Raw genomic sequence first — 26,991 nt, forward strand, 5'->3', positions numbered from 1 at the left:
TGGATTGCCTGCAGACCGATTTTCAATATGTATTATTGGTGTGCTTTCACTATGTCGACATTCACTATGCTGACATTCAGAATTTCAACACCAGAATGTAATGATGTGGATACAGTTAAAATGTCTATATTAGCATTAGAGATACGGTTAGCATTAGGGTTAAATATCGACATTATGAACATGACGTCCCGTACTATGTCGGCATACAGTAAATGTTGACATCTAGGGGTAAATTTACTAAAGTGAGAGTTTTTAGAAGTGAGTTTTAAAAGCGATGTTACCCATAGCAACCAATCAGATTCTAGCTATTATCTTCTAGGAGTTGCTAGTTAAATGTTAAGTAGAATCTTATTGGTTGCTATGGGCAACATCACTTTTAAAACTCACTTCTAAAAACTCTCACTTTGGTAAATTTACCCCCTAGTCTACATACTTAATGTTGACATTTTAACAGCTGACATAATGTATGTGACCCACATAAAACTCATTATTAACTTGTTTATCTGACATTGGACTGTGTGAATCTACCAGACCCCCATGCACAAAATGCTCTGTACCAGAACTTCCCACTTCCTTTGACAATTGCAGTTACCTGGTGCTAAAGAAAGTAATAATAACAATAATAATATTAATAGTAATCAACCCAGAAATGTTATAGTAGACCCCAAGAGCTGAGCACTGAGCAGCTGGGGGAAGGGGTTATGTTAGAGGGTCCTTTGTACCCAGACCTGGGAAAAAAGTCCTAAATGTAACCATGAAACCTCTGGCAGTCACATGACAAGAGCCAGGAGAGTCAGGGGCACAGGGCTGGGGGGGCGGCCATTTTGAACTCTCCTGTGGGCAGAAGGTGTAGAGGCGTCAGGGAGGGGGGGCGGAAGTGACGTCAGCCGGGCGGAAGCGGAGGGGTTTCCCCCCGTTTTGGAGCGTCCAGGAGGAGAGAGAGAGAGAGAGAGAGGAGGAGGAGAGGGAGGAAGATGGCGGCGAAGTCGGACGGCGTGTTGGGGGTCGGCTCCGGGTTCGCCCAGCTGCACAACCTGGACGCGGCGGTGGGGGAGGGCGGAGGGGACGGGGACCACGGGGGGAGCAGCTCCATCCACATCTGCCACTGCTGCAACACGTCCTCCTGCTACTGGGGCTGCCGCTCGGCCTGCCTGCGCTCCCTGCTGCGGGGGGGAAGGAGGGAGGAGGGCACGCCGGAGGGCCACAAGAGCCCCCAGCAGCCGTCGCCGCCGCCCCCCAAGGGGGAGAGGGCCTGGCTGGACTGCCTGTGGATCGTGCTGGCCCTGCTGGTCTTCTTCTGGGACGTGGGCACCGACCTGTGGCTCGCGGCGGACTACTACTCCCAGCGGGACTACCTGTGGTTCTCCCTCACCCTGTTCTTCGTGCTGGTGCCCTCCGTGCTGGTGCAGATCCTCAGCTTCAGGTGGTTCGCCCAGGATTACTCCGGGGGTGGTCTGGGGGCGGTGGAGGGGCTGAGCAGCCGGGGGCCCCCCATGATGGGCAACACTCACCATCACCACTACTACCACCGCCACCACTACACCACCACCACCCCCAGCGGCCTCTGCAGGCTCTCTGTCTGGATCTGGCAGACGGTCATCCATGTCCTGCAGATGGGGCAAGTGTGGAGGTAAGAGCGGTGGTGAGGGGGGGGGGGGCTGCTTATTGCAGGGGTGATGGCAATGTGCCGGTGCAAGATGTACTCTACATGTTGGGGGCTGCAGGGGGTGATGCACTGTCCAGACGGTGGGGGTTCAAGGGATGGTGCTCTGTACTTGTACTGGTGATGATTTACTGTACATGTTTCGGGTGCAGGGTGGGATGCTCTGTACATTGTGGGGATGCAGGGTGGGATGCACTGTACATGGTGGGGGTGCAGGGAAGGATGCACTGTACATGGTGGGGTTGCAAGCGGGGGATGCTCTGTTCATGGTGAGGTTGCAGGGGGTATGCACTGTGCATGGTGGGGGTGCAGGGAGGGATGCACTATACATGGTGAGGTTGCAGGGGGAATGCACTGTACATGGTGGGGGTGCAGGGAGGGATGCACTATACATGGTGAGGTTTCAGGGGGGATGCACTGTACATGGTGGGGGTGCAGGGAGGGATGCACTATATATGTTGGTGTTGATGTACAGCACATGTGTGGGATGCAGAGGGAATGCACTGGTGAACGGACTGCTGATGTGTTATAAGGAGAGAGCGCTCCAGTAACCTCCACCCGTAAGCAGTGTGGCCCTTCCTTGAAGCGTTAGCTGGGCCCCACTGAATAACCTTCTGCCGTTCCTACAGGAGGGATTAGGATCAGGAGACGCTGCAGCTCTCAGTCTGGTCTGTTACACCCAAATTTGCAGCCCACACCCACTGTGTGATCACCCCCAGCTATGCACGGAGTCTGGGCATTTGGTGCAATGTCAGGAGCTGAGAGCTCGGCGTGTTTGGCAGCCAGGTCAGGTATTGTCTGAGCGCTGGGAGCTGTCCCCAATCCGCGGTGCTGAACTGCAGTGGCTGGATGTGAGCAGCAGCTACACAGGGCATTTGCTCTGCTCTCCCTGTCCTATCCCCCCAGCTCTGCTCTCCCTGTTATGCCCCCCAGCTCTGCTCTGCCCCTCAGCTGTCTCACCCTTCCCACAGCTGTCTCGCCCTTCCCCCAGTTCTCCAGCTGTCTCGCAGCCCTGCCCCCCAGTTCTCCAGCTGTCTCGCAGCCCTGCCCCCCAGTTCTCCAGCTGTCTCGCAGCCCTGCCCCCAGGTAGACCAGCTGTCTCGCAGCCCTGTCCCCAACTGTCTCGCAGCCCCGCCCCCAGCTGTCTCGCTTCCTCTCTCCAGCTGTCTCGCTGCCTTCCCCCAGCTCTTCAGCTGTCTCGCTGCCCTCTCCCAGCTGTCTCGCTGCCCTCCTCCCAGCTGTCTCGCTACCCCCCTCCCAGCTCTCCAGCTATCTTGCTGCCCTGTCCACAGCTGTCTCGCTGCCCTGCCTCCAGCTCTCCAGCTGTCTCACTGCCCTGCCCCCAGATCTTCAGCTATCTCGCTGCCCTGCCCCCAGCTGTCTCGCTGCCCTGCCCCAGCTGACTCTGCATTGCGCCCCAGCTGTCTCGCTGCCCTGCCCCCAGCTGTCTCGCTGCTCTGCCCCCAGCTCTCCAGCTGTCTCGCTGCCCTCCTCCCAGCTCTCCAGCTGTCTCGCTGTCCTGCCCCCAGCTGTCTCGCTGCCCTCCTCCCAGCTGTCTCGATGCCCTGCCCCCAGCTCTCCAGCTGTCTCGCTGCCCTGCCTTCAGCTCTTTAGCTGTCTCGCTGCCCTGCCCCCAGCTCTCCAGCTGTCTCACTGCCCTGCCTTCAGCTCTTCAGCTGTCTCGCTGCCCTGCCCCCAGCTCTTCAGCTGTCTCGCTGCTCTGCCTTCAGCTCTTCAGCTGTCTCGCTGCCCTGCCCCCAGCTCTCCAGCTGTCTCGCTGCCCTGCCTTCAGCTCTTCAGCTGTCTCGCTGCCCTGCCCCCAGCTCTCCAGCTGTCTCGCTGCCCTGCCTTCAGCTCCAGCTGTCTCGCTGCCCTGCCCCCAGCTCTCCAGCTGTCTCGCTGCCCTGCCTTCAGCTCTCCAGCTGTCTCGCTGTCCTGCCCCCAGCTCCCCAGCTGTCTCGCTGCCCTGCCCCCAGCTGTCTCGCTGCCCTGCCCCCGCTCTCCAACTGTCTCGCTGCTGGCGTCCCCGCTCTCCAGCTGTCTCGCTGCCTTGCGCCCCTGTTCTTCAAATGTCTTCCTTTCCTGCCCCCATCTCTCTGGCAAACTAACCCTGTTATCCAGCACATGCTGAGTACACTCACTGGCGCTCTGCCTTCTCACCTGTACTGATGTTCTCTGGGGTTTTCTAGCTCCTTGCTACAGTATCCAGCATTGTAACCGCTCTCTACTCTATGTGCAGTACACTGACGTCTTTCTTGAGTGCAGCTGACTATTCCGTTATTACTGAAGAATTGCTGTATTTTACTTTTCCTATGCTATATGTGTATTTTGTCTCTATAACTTTTAAACTTTTCCATTGGCTATATGTGCAATATCTCTTGCTCCCTATCGCATTATTGTTCATAAGAAGCAAAAGCGTGAGTTGATTTGGTACTGAAAGGCCTATCATCCGATCAATGACAAATGTTGTGTTAAATATACCCAGTTGCTGGTAGATCATTATGTGCATTGGTCCCATGTTTGCTTGGTTTGACATGTTACGTTTTAGATGCCTTCCTGCTATATTACGTTTATACTCCTCAGCATTATACATCTTCTCCAGCCATTTACACACAACTAATCGTAAAATGCACACAGGTTAGGCCCCTGCAGCATACACCATTGCATTGCTCTTACATCTATCTGCCTTGCTGTCACACTCCTCTTCCTCAAAGTGCTGATTATATGTAAAGAATGATCCTTCCTTTTTATGAATTATGCTTATTCTCCCTGGGCAGAGCTGGATTATCTGCTGTCTGCAACCTAAGAAATCCCATCTATCCCCCCCTGACTGCCAGAAATCCATTTGCTTTGCAAGGAGATCAGCTTTGCGATATAAGGCACCTTGTTCAGACTGCAGAATAATGTCATGCCGTCTGAGCCAGCCAGCTATCGTAAGCGAAATAAAAAGGGTAGGCTGCTCTGTGGTTTATCCCAGGCCAACCAGCCACTGACATTATGAGGTCCCTCATTTGTCCTGTTAATGGTACGTTGTTTTCCATTGCCATCCAAGGATCCTGCTGTGTAAGATCACCTAGCTTTTAAGCAGTGACACAGCTGCATCTCCTTGATATAAGGCTGGCTCGCCCTAGTGTGCAAGCTTGCAGCTGGCCGCTGTGCTCTGACGAGGTGTGTGTGTATGTGTGTGTGTGTGGTGGTAAGAACTGTAAAGGTGGGAGCCATAGCTGCTATGACAGCCCAGGCCCCCCCTCCCCATGCATTCCACATCTGCGGATTGCTTTCTTCGTGTGTGCAGGGAAGATTGAAAGAATACACATGTGTGAAAGACATATCTTCTCTGCAGCAAATGGTATTACACTACGAGGATTGTTTTTTATTTTTTTATTTCATTTGCTGCTTATAGAAGACATCAAAGTATTACAATGGTGTAAAATATGCTTTATTCTGGGGGGTTTTTGGAAGCCGGCGGTTCTCCAGCGGTCGTGGAGCTGCCGGCCTCTGATGTATAATACAGGACGCCACGATATCATAATTGTGTCAGATTTGCTAGTATTGCGCTTTCCCTGGTCTTCAAAATCACCTTCTCCATCTGTTGTGGAACTGCAAGTCACAGCAAGCCTCTGGCTGGTAACTTCTCGCTAGGATTGTTACTTCCATGCCAGTTGGAGAGCCCCTAGCTTGCATCTGGCAAGTTTCCATCACCCTTATTACATGATTTGTTTCCTGCCTTGGCAATAAGGGAGGTAACAGAAGTGTTAAATGGTGTTTTGTAGTGTCGGAGAAATACGTCTCTCCCTTTCATACCTTTATAGAGCAGAGCCGTCTCATAGTGAATATTTTTGCTACGGTCGGCTGGCCTGAGCTCTGACTAGTGAATTTCATTATGGATCCTGTGTTTCGTTTTAACAAAGTAACATCTGACTCGGGGGTTACTGGTGGATATGATTTCATGTTATTGAGCTGTACCCCCCCACACCTTCCCCCCCAAAAGAAGAGATTAACATATGTTGCATTAGTTCTCGGTGAATAATTGCACAGCGATTACACCGTATATTTTATACTCATTGTGTGTTAAGTATTACTTTGACTTTTGTGTTTAATTATTACTGACTGCTAGCTTAGACACCAGGCACTCAATGGCTGTGAGTGTCCACTGCATGCCAACGCAGCGGTAGGAGGATAGTCCCTGCCACCATCCGTGCTCCGTCATTGGCACATGGAACCACTTGGCTGTGGATGGTGTGTAGCATCTTTGGTGGTTACTCAGGCTGGAGCCTCATGGGTAGCAGCAGGTTATTGACTCAGGATGCTGGAGTCGGCACAGAACAGTTGGCGGTTGGAACGGAGTGTTAGCTCTTATCTGTGGGTCTCGGGGATACAGTAGATTATGGGCCTGATTCAGAGCCGCTCGTAAGCGGCCGCTCGTTCATTCCGAGCGATGTTTGCCCAACTGCGCATGCGTACGGATCATAATACGCATGCGCGAACCAGTCAGTGCGGCCGAAAATCGTTTGTTCGCTAAATAGCGAATGCCTGCTATTTTGAGTGACAGGAGTAGGCGTATGTGGGTGGTAACGGGGGAAGGTGCTTGAAAACGGGGAGTGGAGATCCGAACGCAGGCGTGCTTAAAGGTCAAAACGGGCGTTTTATGGGTGTGCATAATTAAAACAGCAGCGTCATTGACCACGTCACTGGGTTATTTTATAGCCAGAACTGCTCGCAAAATTGTGGTAGTAAAAACCAACCCCAAGAATAGCGAGCAGTTCATACCCTGGTCGATGTACTCGATTAATCTAATAAATAGCGGACATGACGTAGGATGCGAGCGGCCAGGGGGCGTATTTTTTAAAAAAACGACCGCAAGTTTTGTTCGCTCGTTCAGACCTAGAGGCATGAACAGACCGCAAAGAGCGAACGGTTGATTTGAATAGCCACCCCTATTTTCTGGACGAGTGAGCGCTAATTGCGTCCGGCTCTGAATCAGGCCCTATGTGCTGAAAAATAGCTCTTTATACAAAACACTCATTCTAAGGTAGAAGATGTTACATACTCTCTCAATGGGGCATTTCTGGTCATCATGTACCATTTTTACACATGTCAGAAAGGGGTTAGTCCAGCCCACCTGTCTATGTAACCAGTCCAGGTTGACTTTCATGTGAATAAATTGGGACAAGGTCTTAAGTAAACATTCTACTCCATGGCGGGGGTTATTCACGCACTGTGGAGGTGAGGCTGGGTCCACTAAGCTTAGGCCTGTACATTTATCTTTAAATCTTTTGCACAAACTAGGAGCCCTCTGGGGCCGATTTTTATAGCGAATCCTGGTCCCTTAAGTAGAGATCTTAAATTGCAGTCTCCCTGCTGCCGATGATGATGCCCTATGAATTCCAGGACACACTGCGTGGTACGTGGTAATAGTACTGCATGAGGTACTATTAGACTCACCTCTGCAGCTATTGCCATTTTAGGTGAAATGGGTTGGGTACGGGATGCCGGGGCTCAGAATCCTGGCACCGGCACTCCGACCCGGCTAGGATACTGACACCTGCAGGTAAGTATTCTAAACCTAACCCCCCCCCCACAGCCTAAACCTAGCCTTCCCCCCGCAGCTTAAGCCTAACCCTCCTCCCCCTGCAGCCTAAACCTACCCCCCTCACACCTGTCGCCTAACCCTCCCCTTAATCCCAATACTTACCATAGAGATGCTTGCGCCGAGATTCTGACTGCAGGGAACTATATCCCGGTGAAATATGCTGGTTGACTAGTGTGTCCCTTCTGCTGGTACAGCATACACAATGGAGCTCTGGTCCCCTCGAACGGTACCGAAGCACCAGTGTAGCTGTCAAACTCAACACCATTAAGTGCTTATCCTGTTTTTATTTTTTTGCATCTAAACATTTGCTCAGTATTATATGCACATTTTTACCCGTATACACACTTTTACATTTATTACATAGGTGCACTGGATTGTCCCTGTCATACAGTGGGCGCACTGCAAAACATGCCCGCAGCTGGTGTCACATGTGGGGGCAGTGAGGTCCGGCCACAGTCTAGGAACACGCCTACAGATCCTTAATGCGCCCGTTCAGGTCTTCATTAGATCGGCTCTTTAACTTTTTTTCCTTTACTGATTGCTCAGCACAGTATAAACCATTGCTGAGGAATATTCTGTTATCATCATACTGAATGTAAATGTTATTTAAATGTACAAGTTTGTCAGGATATCCCAGTTTGTGCTGTTTAAAAAAAAAAAAAGAAGTGGTTTTTCATACTTCTAGATTTAGAATGATTGTAAGCTTTCCGTGACATCCAGCGGTAAGCCCACTTTTTAACTCTTCTAATTCCAGATCACTCACCTTAGAGGAAACGCTGCATCTTGGCAAAGCTTGTAGTAAGTTTAATCATGGACCAATACTATATCAAAGAGTGGTCATCCCGGAACCCGGTGACAGAAAACATTGTACACAAGCATCTCCTCAAAAGTCTGGTTTGCACCCTGCAATAACAATTAGGGGTGAATTGTTTAGGATAAGATCCAATGTATCTCAGTCATCTACCTAACAACATTGAGGGCATTTAGCAACACAGGGTAAATTTGCAGTAACCCGTACAGGTGTGTCCTCATTCACCCACCTGCGACTTAGACACTCCCGTGTAGCAATTCCCGGACCTTCGTACTTTTTATTGAATTTAGCGTCTGTGTCATGCCGTAACTGCAGCCCAAGTCCGTCATAGGGCCTCACCCAGAAGTGGCCACAAAGACGTAGAGCCGCTCGCACAAACAGCCCTATTCGGACGGGGAAATGTCACCTGCCATGGGGCTGTTGCAAGGACCGATGGTGCGCCAATGACGCATCTAAATATGCGCAGTGATGGAAATATCCTGTCCTAAGACGCTGCGAGTAGGCATCCCAGTTGTTTGAAAATCAGACGCGGCGTTAGCATAAAGACGCAGACACGAATGCAGCAAAAGCCGCGTCTGTTTCTGCCGCACAATTAGGTCCATTAAAGGGGTGATTCAATGGTTTTATCGCGCCCCAACTCCCAGCTAAAGTGACGGGAGCTTGGGAGGCGATATTCAGCTGGTTTTGGGCACCATGCCTTTTTGCACACGTCACGCCCAAATAGACCAGGTTTAGCCGCGTAAAACGGGACTTTTCGCACATTTCTGCCCGCCATCTCAGACGGGCGTGAGCAGAAATGTGTACAGAGAATTGTTAAATTGCTCCGTCGGGATCCTAGTACTCTCAGTCATGAGTGAAAACAATTGAATCGCCCCCTAAGTGTGTAATCTGTCCTAGGTGTTTAGGATTAGTGTTTTTGTTGCAGTAAAGTTGGTATAAAGTAGCAGTTTAAACACAACTCTGCTTGGTGCTTTGCATGGCGCAGCTCACCCATATTGGTCCTCAGTCTTCTGCCTTTTTTCCTGTGTTAGCATCCGACCGAGACACAAACAGCTGCTGCAAGCAATGCCATCGGCAGTGTCCGGGGTACCCGTGCGCCATCCTCTGCAAATTCAGTACAAAACTGGCGTGGCGCTGCTTGGTCACAATGTTCATGGCGCACCAAATGTGGCTATATGTTACAATTTAAGGATAAGGGTGTTATGTGGATACATCTGTAGTAACTAATCCAAAATTAGCTTTGCAGGACACAGTATACAAGTCAATTAAAAAGAAGCACAGAGTGCCATTTTATTTTACTATTCCTTGTAAATACAGTTATATATATATATACTACACTGCTAACATGCAGCAAAGATAATGGAATATTACAGTATATTCCAGGACAAACTTAGTAAGAGCCATCAATGGCAATCACTAATTTATGACCGGTTTCACTGACAAATAGACTCTTAAAAACATATTTATGACGCAAAAAGTTTTCCTCATTAAATTTAAATTTATTTTTTTTTTTCTTTTAATTTCTAAGTTTATTTGTTAGCCCTGTATAATTTCATTTTTTTTTTGAAGTATGTTTATTAAAGGGAAGTTGACATTAATAAAAAAATTATAATAAAGATTTTTGTTTCATTAAACATTTTTTTGCAACACATGATTTTTATTTCTTTCTTTCGTTATTTCATATGATTTAGCGCAGTAATGAACGATATCATGCAGGAGAGTTTTGTGGGGCACCTTTGAACGAGCCGATGCGCGACAGCTGTTGCGATGTTGACCCATTGTCGCTTCGTACTATTTTGTGGCTCAAGGGCGACACATTGTAGAGAGACGTAGTAGTTACTGTAGGCACAAACTCACTCGTGTGTGTAATTTTTCCTATGTCTGAATATTTGTTCTCATATACTAATCGCGGAAGCCGCCGTAGGTTGATCAGTTAAAGGGGTCGCGTAAGTGAGCTGCGATATAAGCATTACCTGCCAGGCTGCTTTTGTTATCTGTAGTTTTTTTATGCTTCATATAAAGATACATTCTATTGTTTTATCTGATATGTGGGGTGTTTTTTTTTTGTTTTAAATAAAGTTTTTGTTTTTATAACAAGACAGCTTGTGCAGGAAACAGGTGTATTTTAAAATTCTTATATTAGTTTTTCTAAATACATATTTATTATGGACATTTTTTCATTAAATATAAAATGATTAGAAATGCACCGTTTATCCATTAATGATTAATTATACCATTATAACTAGGATTAAACTCTTTTCAGGCAGCTGATGGGCAGGTGATAGGTATGCGGCTGTTTAGTAATACGACTCTCATCATCCTCTTTGCGGCTTGTGGCTGAGGCTGATTTGCTTTGTAGTTCTGATCCGGCCACGGAGCCTCAGGATTCCCTTCGCCGATGCTACGTTTAGATCCTCTAAATAGCTGTTGTGGGGTTTGTTTTCAGTCTGTAAGAATATCTCCGTCTCTCATTTCCCAAGTCATTAAAAATGAATACAGTACATGTGTTGTTTAATCCCTTCAGTGGAGACGCAGTGTGTTGACCTCTCATTCACTGGCTCATTTATGCAGAATTATGAACGCCTTTGTGTCACTGAGTGGGAGATAGCAGGGTAGGGGATTTTGCTTAATGAGGCCAGTTCAGACTTCCCAGTATAGGATAGCAATACAATACAAGGTATTACGTTTGGTTGTTTCTTAGTGTACCCATCAAATAGTACAGCCACGGAAACCATTTTGATAACTGACACTTATGGAATTGCAGCCTGTGAAGTCACTAGCTCTAATACCGTTGAGTATTGCGCTTTGGTGCGAAAACTAGTTCCTTGTTGCAGGCTATAAGAATAAGTTTGGCAATTGGTATATTTCCTCTCCTTCAGGCTGCTAATAGGGCAAGATGTACCAAGCATCGCATCCGTGTTACCCACCGGGTAGATGCTCCAGAATGTAACGCATTTCGGAGCTTGGTACATATGGAAACTTCAGGCTTTAGTTCACCCCGCCCTTAGCGCTTTAGAATTTTGCAGTTTTATGTATCTCCCATGGCAACCACAGTCGCATAATATAGTGAGCGGAGAGGCGTTGGCACACCCCTCTGAACTCTGCTCTCCAGAGAGATTTTAAAAAGGAGATGATGACTTGTAGGAGGATAGATAAGAAAAATGAGAATCCAGTGCATGCTTGAAAGATAGTTTGGTGTTTTGAAGAGAAAAAATTAAACAGCTGTCTTATGTATTAATGATGTTTTCGCATATTTAGCATTTTTAGTGGAAGGACACTTTGGAATCCTCACCTTGCTCCATGATTGGTGATGGCCCTACTTTTATTTCCCAACACACCGCCCACATGCCACAGAAAGTCACTCTCAGCGGCAGATCTGAGAGACGTTTCCTGGAAGCGAGTGATGTGTGTCTTTGAATGTTCACGGATAACAAAAAAATGCCCCAGGTTATTTAACTTAAATGAAATGTGTGGAATATTCACTAGATCAGACATACTCCTTTATGTCCTCTTTCTCAGTTAATGTACATTCTTAATATATAATAACCAGCTGGAATTGTATGACAATATTCATGACTGAGGCAGGGGGGCAATTATAACGCTAAGTGTACAATAAAGGCTACATTATACAGGCATTGCACATGGGTATAATTCGACATCATGTGGCCTTCCCCCAGCTCGCTGTAACATAATCTGTGCGTTATATTTTATGCTGCATATCATCAAGTTCTCTTATGTGATCCTATTCCCTGTTAAGTGTATACAGTATATGGTATATATGATTCTTATGTTCTAGTCCTGATTTGTCAGGTCCTTGCATTTAACAAACTGGGCAACCCACTGCTTAATCTTTGCGAAATAACCAATATAATGTCTCAGCATAGCGAAGCCCAGAGTTCCACCCTGTTACATTTAGGGGTCTATGTACCAATCCTTGGTGAGACAAAGTACTGACCAATCAGCTCCCAACTGTCATGTTACAGGCTGTTTGAAAAATGTCAGGAGCTGATTGGTTGGTACTTTATCTCCATTCACTTTATCTCTTTACACAGCTTAGTACATAAGCCCCTTTATGTGTGTTAAACACATGACATTCAAGCAGTTATTTGCTCCGAGTATATAGCCCATGTGTACTTAGAGGACACTATTGCAGCCCCAATAGAGCAAGGCTGATCTAGTAGAGCTAATGTAAATGAAGTGGCCCATACATCTGAAGCTCAGTTCCCTGATTATATATATCCGTTCCGCCGTTCAGAAACACTGATCGGCTATCGATGATCAGCAAACCGCCGGGGAATCGAGGCTATTCTGCATGTTAAAAAATCCCAGATTTGCCGATTCCAGCCATTTTCAGGATGGGATCGGGGAATCTAGGTCTTTCAACATGTTGAATATTTTCGACTCCCTGACCCCGCCGTTGGCAGAATGGGGAATTGCCCAATCCGCCGTGGATGTGCCTTTACTATAAATTAACCCATTTACCAAGTTTGCCGAATGGCTGTAACTGTATCCAAGTCCTTATCCAGTATGATCGAGTTGTATGTGCGTGTCTGTGTTCAGTAGTTGGGCCTGATGGCTGTAACTGTATCCAAGTCCTTATCCAGTATGATCGAGTTGTATGTGCGTGTCTGTGTTCAGTAGTTGGGCCTGATGGCTGTAACTGTATCCAAGTCCTTATCCAGTATGATCGAGTTGTATGTGCCCTGTGTTCAGTAGTTGGGCCTAATGGCTGTAACTATATCCAAGTCCTTATCCAGTATGATCGAGTTGTATGTGCGTGTCTGTGTTCAGTAGTTAGGCCTGATGGCTGTAACTGTATCCAAGTCCTTATCCAGTATGATCGAGTTGTATGTGCGTGTCTGTGTTCAGTAGTTGGGCCTGATGGCTGTAACTGTATCCAAGTCCTTATCCAGTATGATCGAGTTGTATGTGCGTGTCTGTGTTCAGTAGTTAGGCCTGATGGCTGTAACTGTATCCAAGTCCTTATCCAGTATGATCGAGTTGTGTGTGCGTGTCTGTGTTCAGTAGTTAGGCCTGATGGCTGTAACTGTATCCAAGTCCTTATCCAGTATGATCGAGTTGTGTGTGCGTGTCTGTGTTCAGTAGTTAGGCCTGATGGCTGTAACTGTATCCAAGTCCTTATCCAGTATGATCGAGTTGTGTGTGCGTGTCTGTGTTCAGTAGTTGGGCCTGATGGCTGTAACTGTATCCAAGTCCTTATCCAGTATGATCGAGTTGTGTGTGCGTGTCTGTGTTCAGTAGTTGGGCCTGATGGCTGTAACTGTATCCAAGTCCTTATCCAGTATGATCGAGTTGTATGTGCGTGTCTGTGTTCAGTAGTTGGGCCTGATGGCTGTAACTGTATCCAAGTCCTTATCCAGTATGATCGAGTTGTATGTGCGTGTCTGTGTTCAGAAGTTGGTCCTGATGGCTGTAACTGTATCCAAGTCCTTATCCAGTATGATCGAGTTGTATGTGCCCTGTGTTCAGTAGTTGGGCCTAATGGCTGTAACTATATCCAAGTCCTTATCCAGTATGATCGAGTTGTATGTGCGTGTCTGTGTTCAGTAGTTAGGCCTGATGGCTGTAACTGTATCCAAGTCCTAATCCAGTATGATCGAGTTGTATGTGCGTGTCTGTGTTCAGTAGTTGGGCCTGATGGCTGTAACTGTATCCAAGTCCTTATCCAGTATGATCGAGTTGTGTGTGCGTGTCTGTGTTCAGTAGTTAGGCCTGATGGCTGTAACTGTATCCAAGTCCTTATCCAGTATGATCGAGTTGTGTGTGCGTGTCTGTGTTCAGTAGTTAGGCCTGATGGCTGTAACTGTATCCAAGTCCTTATCCAGTATGATCGAGTTGTGTGTGCGTGTCTGTGTTCAGTAGTTAGGCCTGATAGCTGTAACTGTATCCAAGTCCTTATCCAGTATGATCGAGTTGTGTGTGCGTGTCTGTGTTCAGTAGTTGGGCCTGATGGCTGTAACTGTATCCAAGTCCTTATCCAGTATGATCGAGTTGTGTGTGCGTGTCTGTGTTCAGTAGTTGGGCCTGATGGCTGTAACTGTATCCAAGTCCTTATCCAGTATGATCGAGTTGTGTGTGCGTGTCTGTGTTCAGTAGTTAGGCCTGATGGCTGTAACTGTATCCAAGTCCTTATCCAGTATGATCGAGTTGTGTGTGCGTGTCTGTGTTCAGTAGTTAGGCCTGATGGCTGTAACTGTATCCAAGTCCTTATCCAGTATGATCGAGTTGTGTGTGCGTGTCTGTGTTCAGTAGTTGGGCCTGATGGCTGTAACTGTATCCAAGTCCTTATCCAGTATGATCGAGTTGTATGCGCGTGTCTGTGTTCAGTAGTTGGGCCTGATGGCTGTAATGCATGGGGAACAATTAGGGCAACCAGCCAACGACTTGAATTGTCATTAGCTGGCTGATAGTTAGATTTGGCCAATGTGGTCAACAAAGTCGCCACTTTCACCCACTAAACTAAGAAGGCGAGTAATACCACGCATGCTGGCGCCTTGGCAGCGAACGTGCTTAGTGGATGTATCTTGTGCCAAGGCTGGAATCTCTGTTTTCAACAGCTAATTAACAATTAACATGAAATGATAGTTGTGTGTAGAATTAACAGTGGTTTAAGTAATTTAGGTCCTTGTCCCACAGCCTGCGCCTACAACTGATAATTCACTTGTATTCAACCTGACGGTTCAGCAAGAGATTGGGGGGGAGGTTGGGAATGAAAACAGCAATTACCAAAAGCCATTTATACTACTAAGCAAAGTAATTTTTCTTTCTTTTCAAACACAATTGAAAAAAAAAAAAAAAAATGGTTTGTATGCACTGAAATTAGAAAGTGGTATTTATGTCAGAGCAGCTGGCATCCTTTGCTGTCTGCAGCTGCTTGGCATTGCCCACTTCCCCATGTTAGGAGTGGAGTATCATTGATGTCTTTTTATCGTGAAATGACATCCGGGTGACAAACTAAAAATATCACCAATAAAGATATAAAAATTAAAAAAATTAAAAAACCTTCAAATGCACAAAAATAATTAAAGCTATGCTAATTTTTAATATGTTCTAGTTATCACTTCTCAGCGTGCAAACAGAACAAATGTCAAGAAATAATTATTTTTTTTTTAACAGGACTGTTATGTACTAAAATGACAGTCATGGCATCTTGTGCTGAATACTCCTACAATAAGCCCAGAGCGTTCTTGCTTTTGGTCACTGATGCAACGTCATAGCTAAAATATGTCCATGGATTATGTGCAGTGATGTCACTGTGTCTGAGACAGCTGATTGGCTGCATTTTCATATAATTTATATTCAGTCTGGGAAAAAGGGATGCAGATATCTAAGGGGCTGATTAGGGAGGCCAATCCCGGGATTGGGATCAGCGGGATTTGGGACTAAAAATGGCCGGGATTGGAACCCCCTGGTCCCGGCATTGACCATAATTGTTTTTCTTTCTTTTTTTTTTAAATGCCGGGCAGCGTTGAGCAGCTCCCCCTTCCCCCGGCTGGCACTGCACAGCGTGACGTGAGGTCACGGTATGCAGCCCGACGCCGGCTGAACCAGACCAGCCGCAAGCCCCGCCGGTAAGTAACTAGGGACAGGGATCAATCCCGGAATTGGCCTCCCTAAGGCTGATGCATCACAAATAGCACAATTATGAATCCGGCTCTTAGGGTGCGTACACACTAGATGATTTTCTTGAGCATTTTGTCTGATTCCAATGGATCGGAACGACAAATCTTCAAAATTGCGGTGCGCTCCTGTGGGGTCGTCAGCCACATCGTCAGGTCAACCCTACATGCAGGCCAACCTGATGATGCGGCTGGCAACCACTTGCAGCTGGATCCGACGGGCCAACATAACGGGCGGACGGGCACGCCCAATATGTCGGCCTGTCAGCAGGGGGGGAGGTCGCATCACTGGGTACACACGTCTAGTGTGTATCCAGCTTTAGTTCGCATATAGGGGGTGAGTAAGGCTCAGATGGAGATGCTATCACAGCTGCTGACTGATATGTTATTAGCTACCATAGCACCAATATGGTAAGGCATCAGGAGGCGTCACGCCCCCTGCATGCATTACTGATCCAAGCTGCGTCCGTGGATGCATCATTGGATCATCTGCGTGATCCTCGGCTGGCTGAATGACCATTGGGGTCACAGTAGCCGACTGCCGCAGAAACACATAAGAGGCCAGGAAATCTCAATCAACCGACTGAGATCCTGCCTCTTTCACTACCCCCCCAACGGTGGCGACAAGCCTCCATTTTGAGAAACAGGCCGTCAACGCCCCCTCCCCGCCGAGAAACGCCAGCAGACTGTTAATCACTGATAGTCTGCTGCCGCTCTGCGTGGGGGCAAATTTGCAGTACGGGGAAGCACAATTGAAGGTGTGCGCTAACCATCGGGTTCTCGCACATCTCTGAATTAGCCCCATAGTGCACTAAGGGCCTGGTGTAGAGTTGTATGCAACGCCGATGTTTCCGCAAATGGAGCACTGCGCCTATATCAAGGTATATTAGCTCAAGCAACAACTTTTTTGGGTTGGCTCTCAATCCTGCCTCATAGATGGAGTCCAACACACTTGTATCCTGCGTAAGTGGGACTGCCAATTGGGATTGTAGGTGAGTACATCATTGGGATAAGCAGCAGCATACTGTTTATGGGGCCTTAGAATTTGGTCCATCCTATGAAAGGTGGCGGGTGCCCCATTTAACCCAAAAGGCAACATCTTGAATTGGAACAGCCCCTCCTCTGCAGAAAACCCTGTCTGTCCTTCTGCACTGTCAGCCAACAGCACTTGCCAGTACCCTTTAGCTAGGTCTAGAGTGTTCCCAGCCCTCCAATAAGTTCATACACACCAGACATTAGGTAGGCATCACATTTAGATACACTATTACATTTACGTATATCATTGCAGAAGCGTAAGCTCCCATTGGGTTTTCGGGATGAGTATAATGGGACTTGTCCAGTCACTATGTGACTCCTATATCTATAGACAATTCCTGTTGTGTTTCTGGTGTTCTATAGGGCTTTAGGTTAACCTTAGCCCCCGCTTGAATGATTATTTCATGTTGAATGACTGCTGTTTTACCAGGTATGTCAGAAAATAAAGTTCTATTTTTTCTGAAATTCTTTAGCTGTTGAATAGTTGCTAGGGTTTTGGCTATTGTTACTATGGGAACCCAGAGGGAGCAGGGTGGCTGACAGAGCTCCTCTGTCCTTCCAGTGTTTTATGGCTTCCTCTTTCCAGGCTGGTACACTTTATTATTAACGTCAACCACTTTTTTCAATGTTTTTAAATGGTCTTTGCCACTTGGCCAGAATTTTTTTTTTTCTACGGTGGGAGCCAAAATAAGCATTCTGTGCCTAGGGTGTGAAGTTAGGCATTATGATTGTACACCCTCTGTTGTGCCTGTTCCAAGTACTCTTTTACTATCGGCACCACTGCAGCGATTCTTTCCTGCATCTGAGAAACATCCCCAATAACCAGCTTATAAGGACTGTGGTGACCCTCCCATGTCTCTTTTGCAGTATCCATCAGTTCCCTTGGGTGTCTCCCATACAGCAAATCAAAAGGCAAGAACCCCATGGAAGATTGTGGAACCTCTCTAAGGCAACCAATTAATAGGGTAACAAATAATACCAATCTTTACCCACCACTTTATTATATTCTTTAGAGTTTTGTGAAACCTCAACTTAACCATCAGTCTGTGGGTGATACAGTTAGGTCTTTAGCTGAGTAACCTTAGACAGGCGCCACAACTCTTTCATGATTCCTGACAAAAATGGGGGACCCTGATCTGTTAGGATTTCTGTACGTATTCCCAATTTGATAAAGACATGTACTAGTTTCCTAGCAATTGTCTTTGTGGATGTATTGCGCAATGGTAATGCTTCCAGTTATCTGTTAGCGTAATTGATTACCACTAAAATATATTGATGACCGTGGGCAGACTTTATTAGTGATCCAAACCAAATCCATACTTATTCTCTAAAATGGGAGATCACTAATGGACAATGAGACAAACTGACTTCTATAATGTGGGCAGGGAACATGGTACAGACACTCAGAGCAGGATGCACAGTAAGATACAGCTTAATGGACCCCTGTCCCGAAAAGCAGCTGTACAATGGTCTCAGAAGTACCCTACCTAGATGTCTTGCAGTTATGTGACCATGAGCCAGGTCTAACACTGTTCTTCTATATGCCTGCAGAACTATCAATTATTCCACAATATCGTCTCCTGTCTTGGACACTTGGTAAAATAAATCTTGATGTTCTTGACAACATATTATCAGGCTCTACTGGGTTTCCATCATCCACTTCTAGCCTAACACAGAGTAGGGTCATTTAACTGCTCTGAGGCAAAGATCTATTTTCTTCAAGATCAGGCATAGAGATATCTGGTTCAGCAACATCTTTCTGCACCCCACTGCTGCTCTCATGGAAAAAATGGGACACGTAAGATTCGGGCAACACTCCTACCACTGTATAAGTAACATTATAAATATCTGGGTTATTTACTTCCGTAAAACAAATTATATTTCGCATCGCTTTCAGAAGTGGGAAATAATTCTCCCCAATATAACATTAAATAAGGAACTAATCCCACAGTTACCCACACTGTGCTTCTATGTTCACAAACAGTGGGCCTGATTCAGAGACGGACGCTCTGAAAGAGCGCTCGCTCTGAATCAGGGTGTTGGGGTTTTTTTTGTCCGGCCTCTTGGCCGCTCGCATAGCTGTGGGTATCCACCCACAGCTATAGCGAGTGGCCAGGATGATGGTCGCGATGGTCAAGACCATTGCGACGAGACCCTTGTGGTAGGGTCTCATGGCCGCAAGCCCCAGAGAGCTTCTGGCTCCAATAGAGCCGGAAGCTCTCCCACTGACATCACTGGTGATGTCAGTGGGGCCGCACCCAAATGGCAGGAGTTCCTTCGGGAACTCCTCCGTTTGGCCAGCCACCCCCCCTGCCCGCCTACCAAACGGGGCAAGCTGTCAATCACCATCGACCACTAGCCCCCTTTGGTGCGAGACCCGGAGCGACGGAGCACCCATCTTTGGCCGGGTCTCGCGCATGCAAACAACCCGGTTGCGAGCGCTCAGCACTTGCGACCAGGTCTGAATCAGGCCCAGTATCCGCATGTATACAGGTCCACACCAACAATTTTCGCCAACTCAGCTTTTACAAGAGTAACCAAGCTTCCAGAACCTAACGGCGCCTCTACCCGTTTGCCTACTGACATAATTTGCACATTTGTATATAGTGTTCTCTCTAGCTCCGGTGGCAGGCATGGCGCCGGAGCTAGAGAAGGCGCGTGCGCACCCGAAAAGGGCATGGCCATTGAAAAGGGGGCGTGTCTATAAGACGCGTCACCCTTTTCGTCACTCTTGGGGGCGTGCCCGGCACTTTCGGACACGCCAGGCAGCCCCCAAGCGCTACTGACTAGGAGAATAGACGCCGGACGCAGTGACTGGCTCGGGCACGCGCACTGTGAAGCATGCGCAGACAGGCGACCATCGCTCATAGCGAGCGAACGCAGCTTAGCGTCCGGGTCTGAATCAGGCCCAGAGTTTTTGCCACCCTTCCTGTCAGAGGAACTGCAAAAGGCATATTTTGCACTGCATGATCGCAGAGAACGGAGATCCATCGCAGAGCGAGTGACAGGCCGTGAGCATTTGGGGGGGGTCGGAGAAATGCAGGCGTGCCAATCCGTTTGAATGCCGTTACATGGGCGTGCATTAATTAGCTACTGCAGCGGCATACGCAGCTTGAGTGCTCGCTGCGTGCAGAAGGTTAACAATTTCTGAGTAAGGTCAGACCTACTGTAATTGTGCGTGAGACTCCGATGTTACTTGTTGGTACCGATGTTTTTGTTGCATTGCAAGGTATTACGGATGTAAAATAGGGGAAGTGGGCATCTTTATGTTGGCCTGCGCACGGCTTTGCTATTGCAGACATTAGCATATTTTCGCAGCAGACCTACATGCATAATCGCAGCCGCAATCGCAATAGTGATCCGTGCTGAATCAGACCCATTGTGCGTATTTCTTAAAACCATATATTTTAATTAAAACATATGTTTAGCATAAGGTGATATCACCAGGGGTTTGTAGAGACTCTGGGCCTGATTCAGACCCAGACGCTAAGCCGCAAACGCACGCTATGGACGATAATCGCATGCGCGAGTCACTGTGCTCTTGAATTGTGCGCTCGTAGTACACAGACTGGACGCTAATTTGAGTGACAGATAGCGCTGTTTGTGGGTGGTGACAGGAGAAGGTTCTTGTGAACGGGGGAGTGGATGTGCGAATGCAGGCGTGTCTGGGCGTCAAAACGGAGTTTTATGAGTGTGCATAATTAGCAAAGAATCGTCGTTGTACACGTCACTTGGTTGTATTTCAGCCTGCAGTGATCGCAGTGCTTGCGGTGGGGTAGGGTCAAGCGCTGCGTGCAGCTCCGATGGCTCTCGATGTAACCGATTAATCACACACTTCCTGTAGATGACGGGTGCTAAGAGAGAAAGGTGGGCGTCTTTATACTGGCGTGCGTTCGCTCTGCCATCGCTCTCTAAAGCATAGAGGGCGTCCTTACACCAGACAGTGCGATCGCGGCATTTGCATATCCGGCCCCTTTTGGCTGCGTGAGAGCGCAGCTTATAGTCTGGGTCTGAATCGATCCCTCTGTCCAACTATATTATACCCACTGCACAGATACTGCAGCAGACAACCAGACAGTAGCAAACGTACAATAAGTATAATAGCGACTTATCTGTCCAGTTAATAGAGTCCAGGTAAAAGGTTTCAGCTGTGTCGCAGACTTCATCAAGGGGACATATATACAGAGTAACTGGTAAGATTAGAATGAGATGGGATAGGAAGAGCACCTAAACATATGCATGGATAAGAGGGCCTGATTCAGAGACGGTCGCAAGCACTGAGTGCTCGCAACCGGGTCAATGGTGGCCCAGAGCGCATGTGCACGACGGAGCCAGCTGCGTAATGCGCATGCGCGACACCCGGATAGCGACGGCCAATCCGTCGCTCCGGGTCTCATACCAAAGGGGGCGTGCTGTCGATGTTGAGTGACAGCACACGGTGGGCGGGCCGGGGGAGTGGCCTATGAACACCTCCATTTGGGGCCGGCCCCACTGACATCACGAGTGATGTCAGTGGGAGAGATTTCGGCTGTGTCAGAGCCGAAATCTCTCTGGGGCTTGCGGCAATGAGACCCTACCACAAGGGTCTCGTCGCAAGCCCGATGGTCGCGATGGTCTTGACCATCTTCCTGGCCGCTCTCTATAGCTGTGGGTGGTCACAGCTATAGAGAGCTCTAAAAAAAAAAATAGCCCGGCCCTGATTCAGAGTGAGCGCTCTGTCAGAGTGTCCGGCTCTGAATCAGGGCCACAGTGTGATTTTAACCACAAATATTTGGTTGAAGTGACTCCGTGTTTGTATATTTCAATGTTATACATAAAGATTCAAAAAAATAGGTTGTCATCAACGTTTTCATTTTCAAGTATCCAAACTCAAACATGGAAAGTAAGTATCTGAAAGGCTGTCTACCTGTGAGACGAGTGATGAATGTAATTCCTTGTCTTGGGTTTAGGTTCCACGTCCCCAGTGGCCGTTCCCTTCGCTGTTATTTTTAGCCTAATTCCTATTTTCTATGCAGCCAGATTCAACCTGACGCATTTGATTACTCCTGAAGCCGACTCTTTTGCCGAGGTATCACAGACGCTCACTTGGGATTGTTTTATGCCAGCTACAAAATATATTCTTCTTCTTCTGACAATATACTGGGCCTACCAACAAAAACAAAACACAGCCAGACATTTTACTGACAAAAATTAGGAACTGCTGACATCACAAACGCGTCACTGTTCCCAGGTGAATTTATAGGCAGCGCTCAAAATGGTTTACAGGATGATAGAGTCACAAGCCGTGAACAGTGTGCGCGCATGGGACTTATATCTGATCCTCCATTAGTGCGCCTTATGTAAACATTGCCGTGTCTTCCAAACCATGTCATCTTAAAGTATTAGAAGTGTTTTTATCTTAAGTCCATTTTCGGAACGGTTTTCTGAAATGTCACAGTTGTGGGCTATGATTTTCCGTGTTTTAGACGACCCCCTCTGAACCATGGCGCCCTAAGCATCAGGCTGGGTCTGTCGAGTGGTAGCTCTGTTTCCACTCCAGACCGCACAGCAGAACACGGCTGGTGCACTGAAGGGACGGACGTGAGGGGCTCAATATAAATTTAATAATAATAATTTTTATTATTTCATTTATATCGCGCTTTTTTCCAATAGGACTTGAGGCGCTTAACCGATAATGTGAACATAATGCTGAGATTTAGATTTGCATGAAATACTGAAACCATGAATATAATATAAAGGCGCAGGTCATCAGTTCCAAGGATTACTGAACCAACTCACGAAGGATCCAGATGAGGCTGCCATTTTACGAGCACTACATAGTAATACACTGGGAAGCATAGGCAATGCCTGGAATTGATGACACATGGGGCCTGATTCAGAGCCGGACGCAATTAGCGCTCGCTCGTTCTGAAAATAGGGGTGGCTATTCAAATGAACCGTTCGCTGTTTGCTGTCTGTTCACGCCTCTAGGTCTGAACGAGCGTACAAAACTTGTGGTCGTTTTTTTGGAAACTACGCCCCCTGGCCGTTCGCATCCTACGTCATGTCCGCTATTTATTAGATTAATCGAGTACATCGAACAGGGTATGAACTGCTCGCTATTCTTGTGGTTGGTTTTTGCTACCACAATTTTGCGTGCAGTTCTGGCTTAAAAAAAACCCAGTGACGTGGTCAATGACGCTGATGTTTTAATTATGCACACCCATAAAACGCCCGTTTTGACCTTTAAGCACGCCTGCGATCGGATCTCCACTCCCCGTTTTCAAGCACCTTCCCCTGTTACCACCCACATACGCCTCATTCTGTCACTAAAGTTAGCAGGCATTTGCTATTTTGCGAGCACATGAATTTCAACCGCACTGACTGGTTCGCCCATGCGTATAACGATCCGTACGCATGCGCAGTTGGGCAAACATCGCTCGGAGCGAACGAGCTGCCGCTTACGAGTGGCTCTGAATCAGGCCCATAATTGGGATATAAAATACTGGACGAGGAACTTGTAAAATCATCAGAACCATGCATTGTTCATTTTGCACAAGAGAGTACCAGGCATTAGGGGTCTGGGATTCTTCTAGTTCACTGCTAATGTGCTTACAAAAATGGGGCTCATTGGTGCATAACATAAACGTTTCGTTGAATATAAAAGGTCTATGAGGCTTTCACCGGAAATATAAAATTGAAGCGGTACACCCTATATGATCGATATCAACCCGACATGCTACAATTTGCTTTGCAAAATAGTCTTCACTGCAGAGTCCGGTTTTCTTCATCTCCCACATAGACAAATATACATATTTTATCTTACATTGTTGTCTTATTTTTAAAACTGATTTAGCCAGAAGTTTCGGAGCGTTGCTCTACGAGGATTCCTAGTGCTGGTACGTGGCTGTTGAACTGAATATAGATCAAAGCCCTATTTCTAACTTTATAAGGACTTTTATTTGTTGAAGTGTGAGCTGAGTATGTTTGTTTTATATTTGCCTTGTCTATATTGTACTACTTTTTTTTTTTGCTTTTATTTATATTTTTAGATTAATAAGCTATAACATAGGCTTGAAATCCATTTATTCCTCTGAATATATCCGTAAGATACCAATTAATCAGTAACCGTTCAGACTGGCGAAGACCAATATATGCGGAGCAGGAAGCCTGCTGTAATCTATATAGGTGTGGGAGTCACTTGTCTCTTGGCTGTCCTTTCTCAAGGACATTTTAATGCAGTGCTTATAGATTGAACTTACTTTGCTCAGAGGCCTCCAGACAATTGCCAGTAGCTGATATCGCACAGCCAACAACATGGCTTCTTCCTGTCAAATCAACAGGAATGGTTGTCCGTATGTTTGCAGAACATGTATCAATGTGGAGAAATCCCTGTTCGTTCCTGTTACTTCATTGGCCATCATTCAGACGTACTCTTCAATAGCAGTTGTAAAGTAACAAGGGAGATATTAATAATGTTACTGATCGGAGATCTTAAGGGAAAGAAATTAGATTGGTATGAAATATTGCTGTGCCCCTTATATTGCATGTTTTATTTTCTTGTACCGTGTGTTTATTACAACTGTTTTTCCCAAAGGAAATAAATGCAGTTGTGCTTTTGTCTATTGTTAGGTACTTCACAGTCCTTTTGTTACATTTATTTATTTTTTTATTTTACAGTATATTTTTATGTGTATGTTTATAGTACAATCACTGAACAGTGATTATTCACAAATTACACAGGTCTGTGAAATTGAATGTATTCAAAGCTTTTTTAATAATACTTTTACAGTCTTAATTATACTCTTGTGTACATCAAGAAATAGTATATTTAAAAAAATTACCACATTACATTTACCTATAAGGGGGTTACATACATTTTATAAGAAAAAACTAGAAGTTTAATTGTTTTTAGACATAATTATTGTGAAATACGAAGAAGTGTAGATGATAGTGATATAACTGTGTTTTTGTCTTAATTGCATAATAAAATAACAATAAAATCAAACAATAATAGAAACAAAACAATAATTATTGAAACAATTGTTAATATCTTGTTTTTTTTGTCTTCAAACTTCGTTTTGTCGCTTTTCGCTTATAAGCTTTTCTGTGTTGTCTCTGTGTATCATCCAGCAGTAGTCAGCCATCATGCTGACGTCCCAATGAACCTGGTATGTTATTTCTACATCTTTAACGTCTTGGTGGAACCGTTCACCCTGTTCTTCACTGTAGTGTAGTGTGTGTGTGTAGTGTGTACTGTGTGTGTGTATGTGGTGGTAGGCAGGGGTTAAAATGAGCCGACACATGGCAAAACTGTGTTGCATCTGTTGTATTTGGTTCCACCTTTGCTAGCTCACCTTGTAGTTGTGTTTGTGACAGTATGGGGTTTAGGCCCTTTGTAAATTTCAGCTCCAGGCCCATGTGGACCTTCATCTGGCACTGGGCGGGGGGAAGTTTTATGACAAGAACTGAATTGCAACGTTCTATACTACCGACTGAATTCATTTAAGACCATGTTTTATAATAAATTTAGGCAGAATACATTTATTACTTTAAAAAATATGAAAAAATGACTTATTCGTAAATACGCGTTTTGTAGAAAAACATGATGTGATATGCAAAATCGGGAGTCATTTTCGTGTTCAGAAGCCAAAAATCTATAAGTATCACATAAGTTCGTTAAAGAAGCTTTTTCATCGCATACCTGTGACATTTTTTAGGTTATTACATTTGTTTTTATCATAGTGTATGTCTTAACAATGTCGATAATTTCTTTGGTCTTGTGACAAACTTGTCGACAGACGCAGTTGACTTCCCTGAATAAATAGGAACCTGTTTGATACGTTGGTTGGCAGGAAATTTGTTTATTGTTCACATATAGCTACTATTACAATTTATTTTACAGGTTTTTTTTTTTATGTTGCACAAAACAGTTTGACGCATCCATTTATCATGTGCTTGTTCATGTCTTGTTAAAATGTTCCTTATTTCTGGTCATTGATAAACTGTATTTGCTTTCTCTAAAGTGGTTGTCAACATTTTTGCATTGACGCGTTCCGCCATATTCTTACTAATGAAGAGTAGAAACCTTGACCATAAAAATTTGTGTGCGAAAGTATTATTTTGCTACTCATTTAGGCCGAGCACTCACCTGGTTTACACCTACAATCTCCGTGGGTACAAATTGAAACTGCTGAATCCTCATTGTATTATCTGTCCTCCATTCTTACGCCCTCTATTCCTAAACGGTGTGCTCTGGGGCTTGGTCCGACCACTAAACTGACCCGTTCTATATGGCTTTTATGCACTAGGCGATTTAACCTTTCATCCTATCCATCCCCCTGACTCCCATTTGGGATAACCCGGATTTTCTTCCTGGATTATAAACCAATAGGTCAATCTACCATCACGTCCTAGATTTCTGTTTGATTTTATACAGCGCACCACCTGGTATTCAATGGAGGATTTGATACAAAAATATCAAATTTCTCGCCCAATTCTCTATGAATACTTTCAAATTAGGTCATTTCTTAATTCTCTCCCTAAAGATTCTATCTGTAGACCATTTATGCCTTTTGAGAGGCTTTGTGACCATACACCTACGAGACAGGGTATAATCTCTCTTCTATATCGCCTACTCTGCTCCTCAGTTTCTGCAAATACACTCTCCCATGAAGTGGCGTGGGAGGCTGATTTGGGTCCTCCTCCTAGTGAGGAATCATGGGAAATCATTAGAAGTAATGCGGCAAAATCTTCCATCTCCACTCTGGTAAAAGAAAACTCTTATAAAATCTATACGAGATGGTACTTGGTTCCCACTAGATTGTGTAAGATTTTCCCATCCTCTTCCCCACTGTGCTGGTGGAATTGTGGTCAGCGGGGTGATTTTGTACATATCTGGTGGACGTGTCCCAAAATCACTAATTACTGGAATGAGATAAAATCCCTATTAAACAATGTACTTCATATTTCGGTCCCTTTAAGCCTATGGACTGCCCTATTGGGGCTACCTGTATCTGGGCTGAATTCCCCCTCAAATAATCTAGTTCTCCAAATATTACATGCTGCAAGGTGTACTTTGGCCAAGTCTTGGAAACAACCATCCGCCCCTGCACTACATTTAGGACCTCATTCAGACTCTCTCGCTAGATGCGATCGCTCGCCCCCAGCGTATGCAAATTTGTCAAAGTGACGCCACGGGAAGCGCTTGCTTTCCAAGGCATAAGCACGGCCACCATGTCATAGCGAGCGACCAGCGTATGCCCAATCG

The 26,991-nt window shown here is 46.1% G+C and overlaps 1 protein-coding gene across 1 annotated transcript in view; it reads left to right on the forward strand.

Moving 5' to 3' along the window:
• Positions 1-974: 974 nt before the first annotated feature.
• XKR6 (XK related 6) overlaps positions 975-26,991 on the forward strand; it is a 320,864-nt gene continuing 294,847 nt past the window's right edge. Inside the window, exon 1 of the mRNA XM_088447525.1 lies at positions 975-1,630. Within this exon, the coding sequence (XP_088303651.1) occupies positions 975-1,630 (656 nt within the window). The remainder of the gene's footprint in view (positions 1,631-26,991) is intronic.

The sequence above is a fragment of the Taudactylus pleione genome, unplaced genomic scaffold, assembly GCF_031769625.1.
Source record: "Taudactylus pleione unplaced genomic scaffold, aTauple2 ptg000434l, whole genome shotgun sequence".
Lineage (NCBI taxonomy): Eukaryota > Metazoa > Chordata > Amphibia > Anura > Myobatrachidae > Taudactylus > Taudactylus pleione.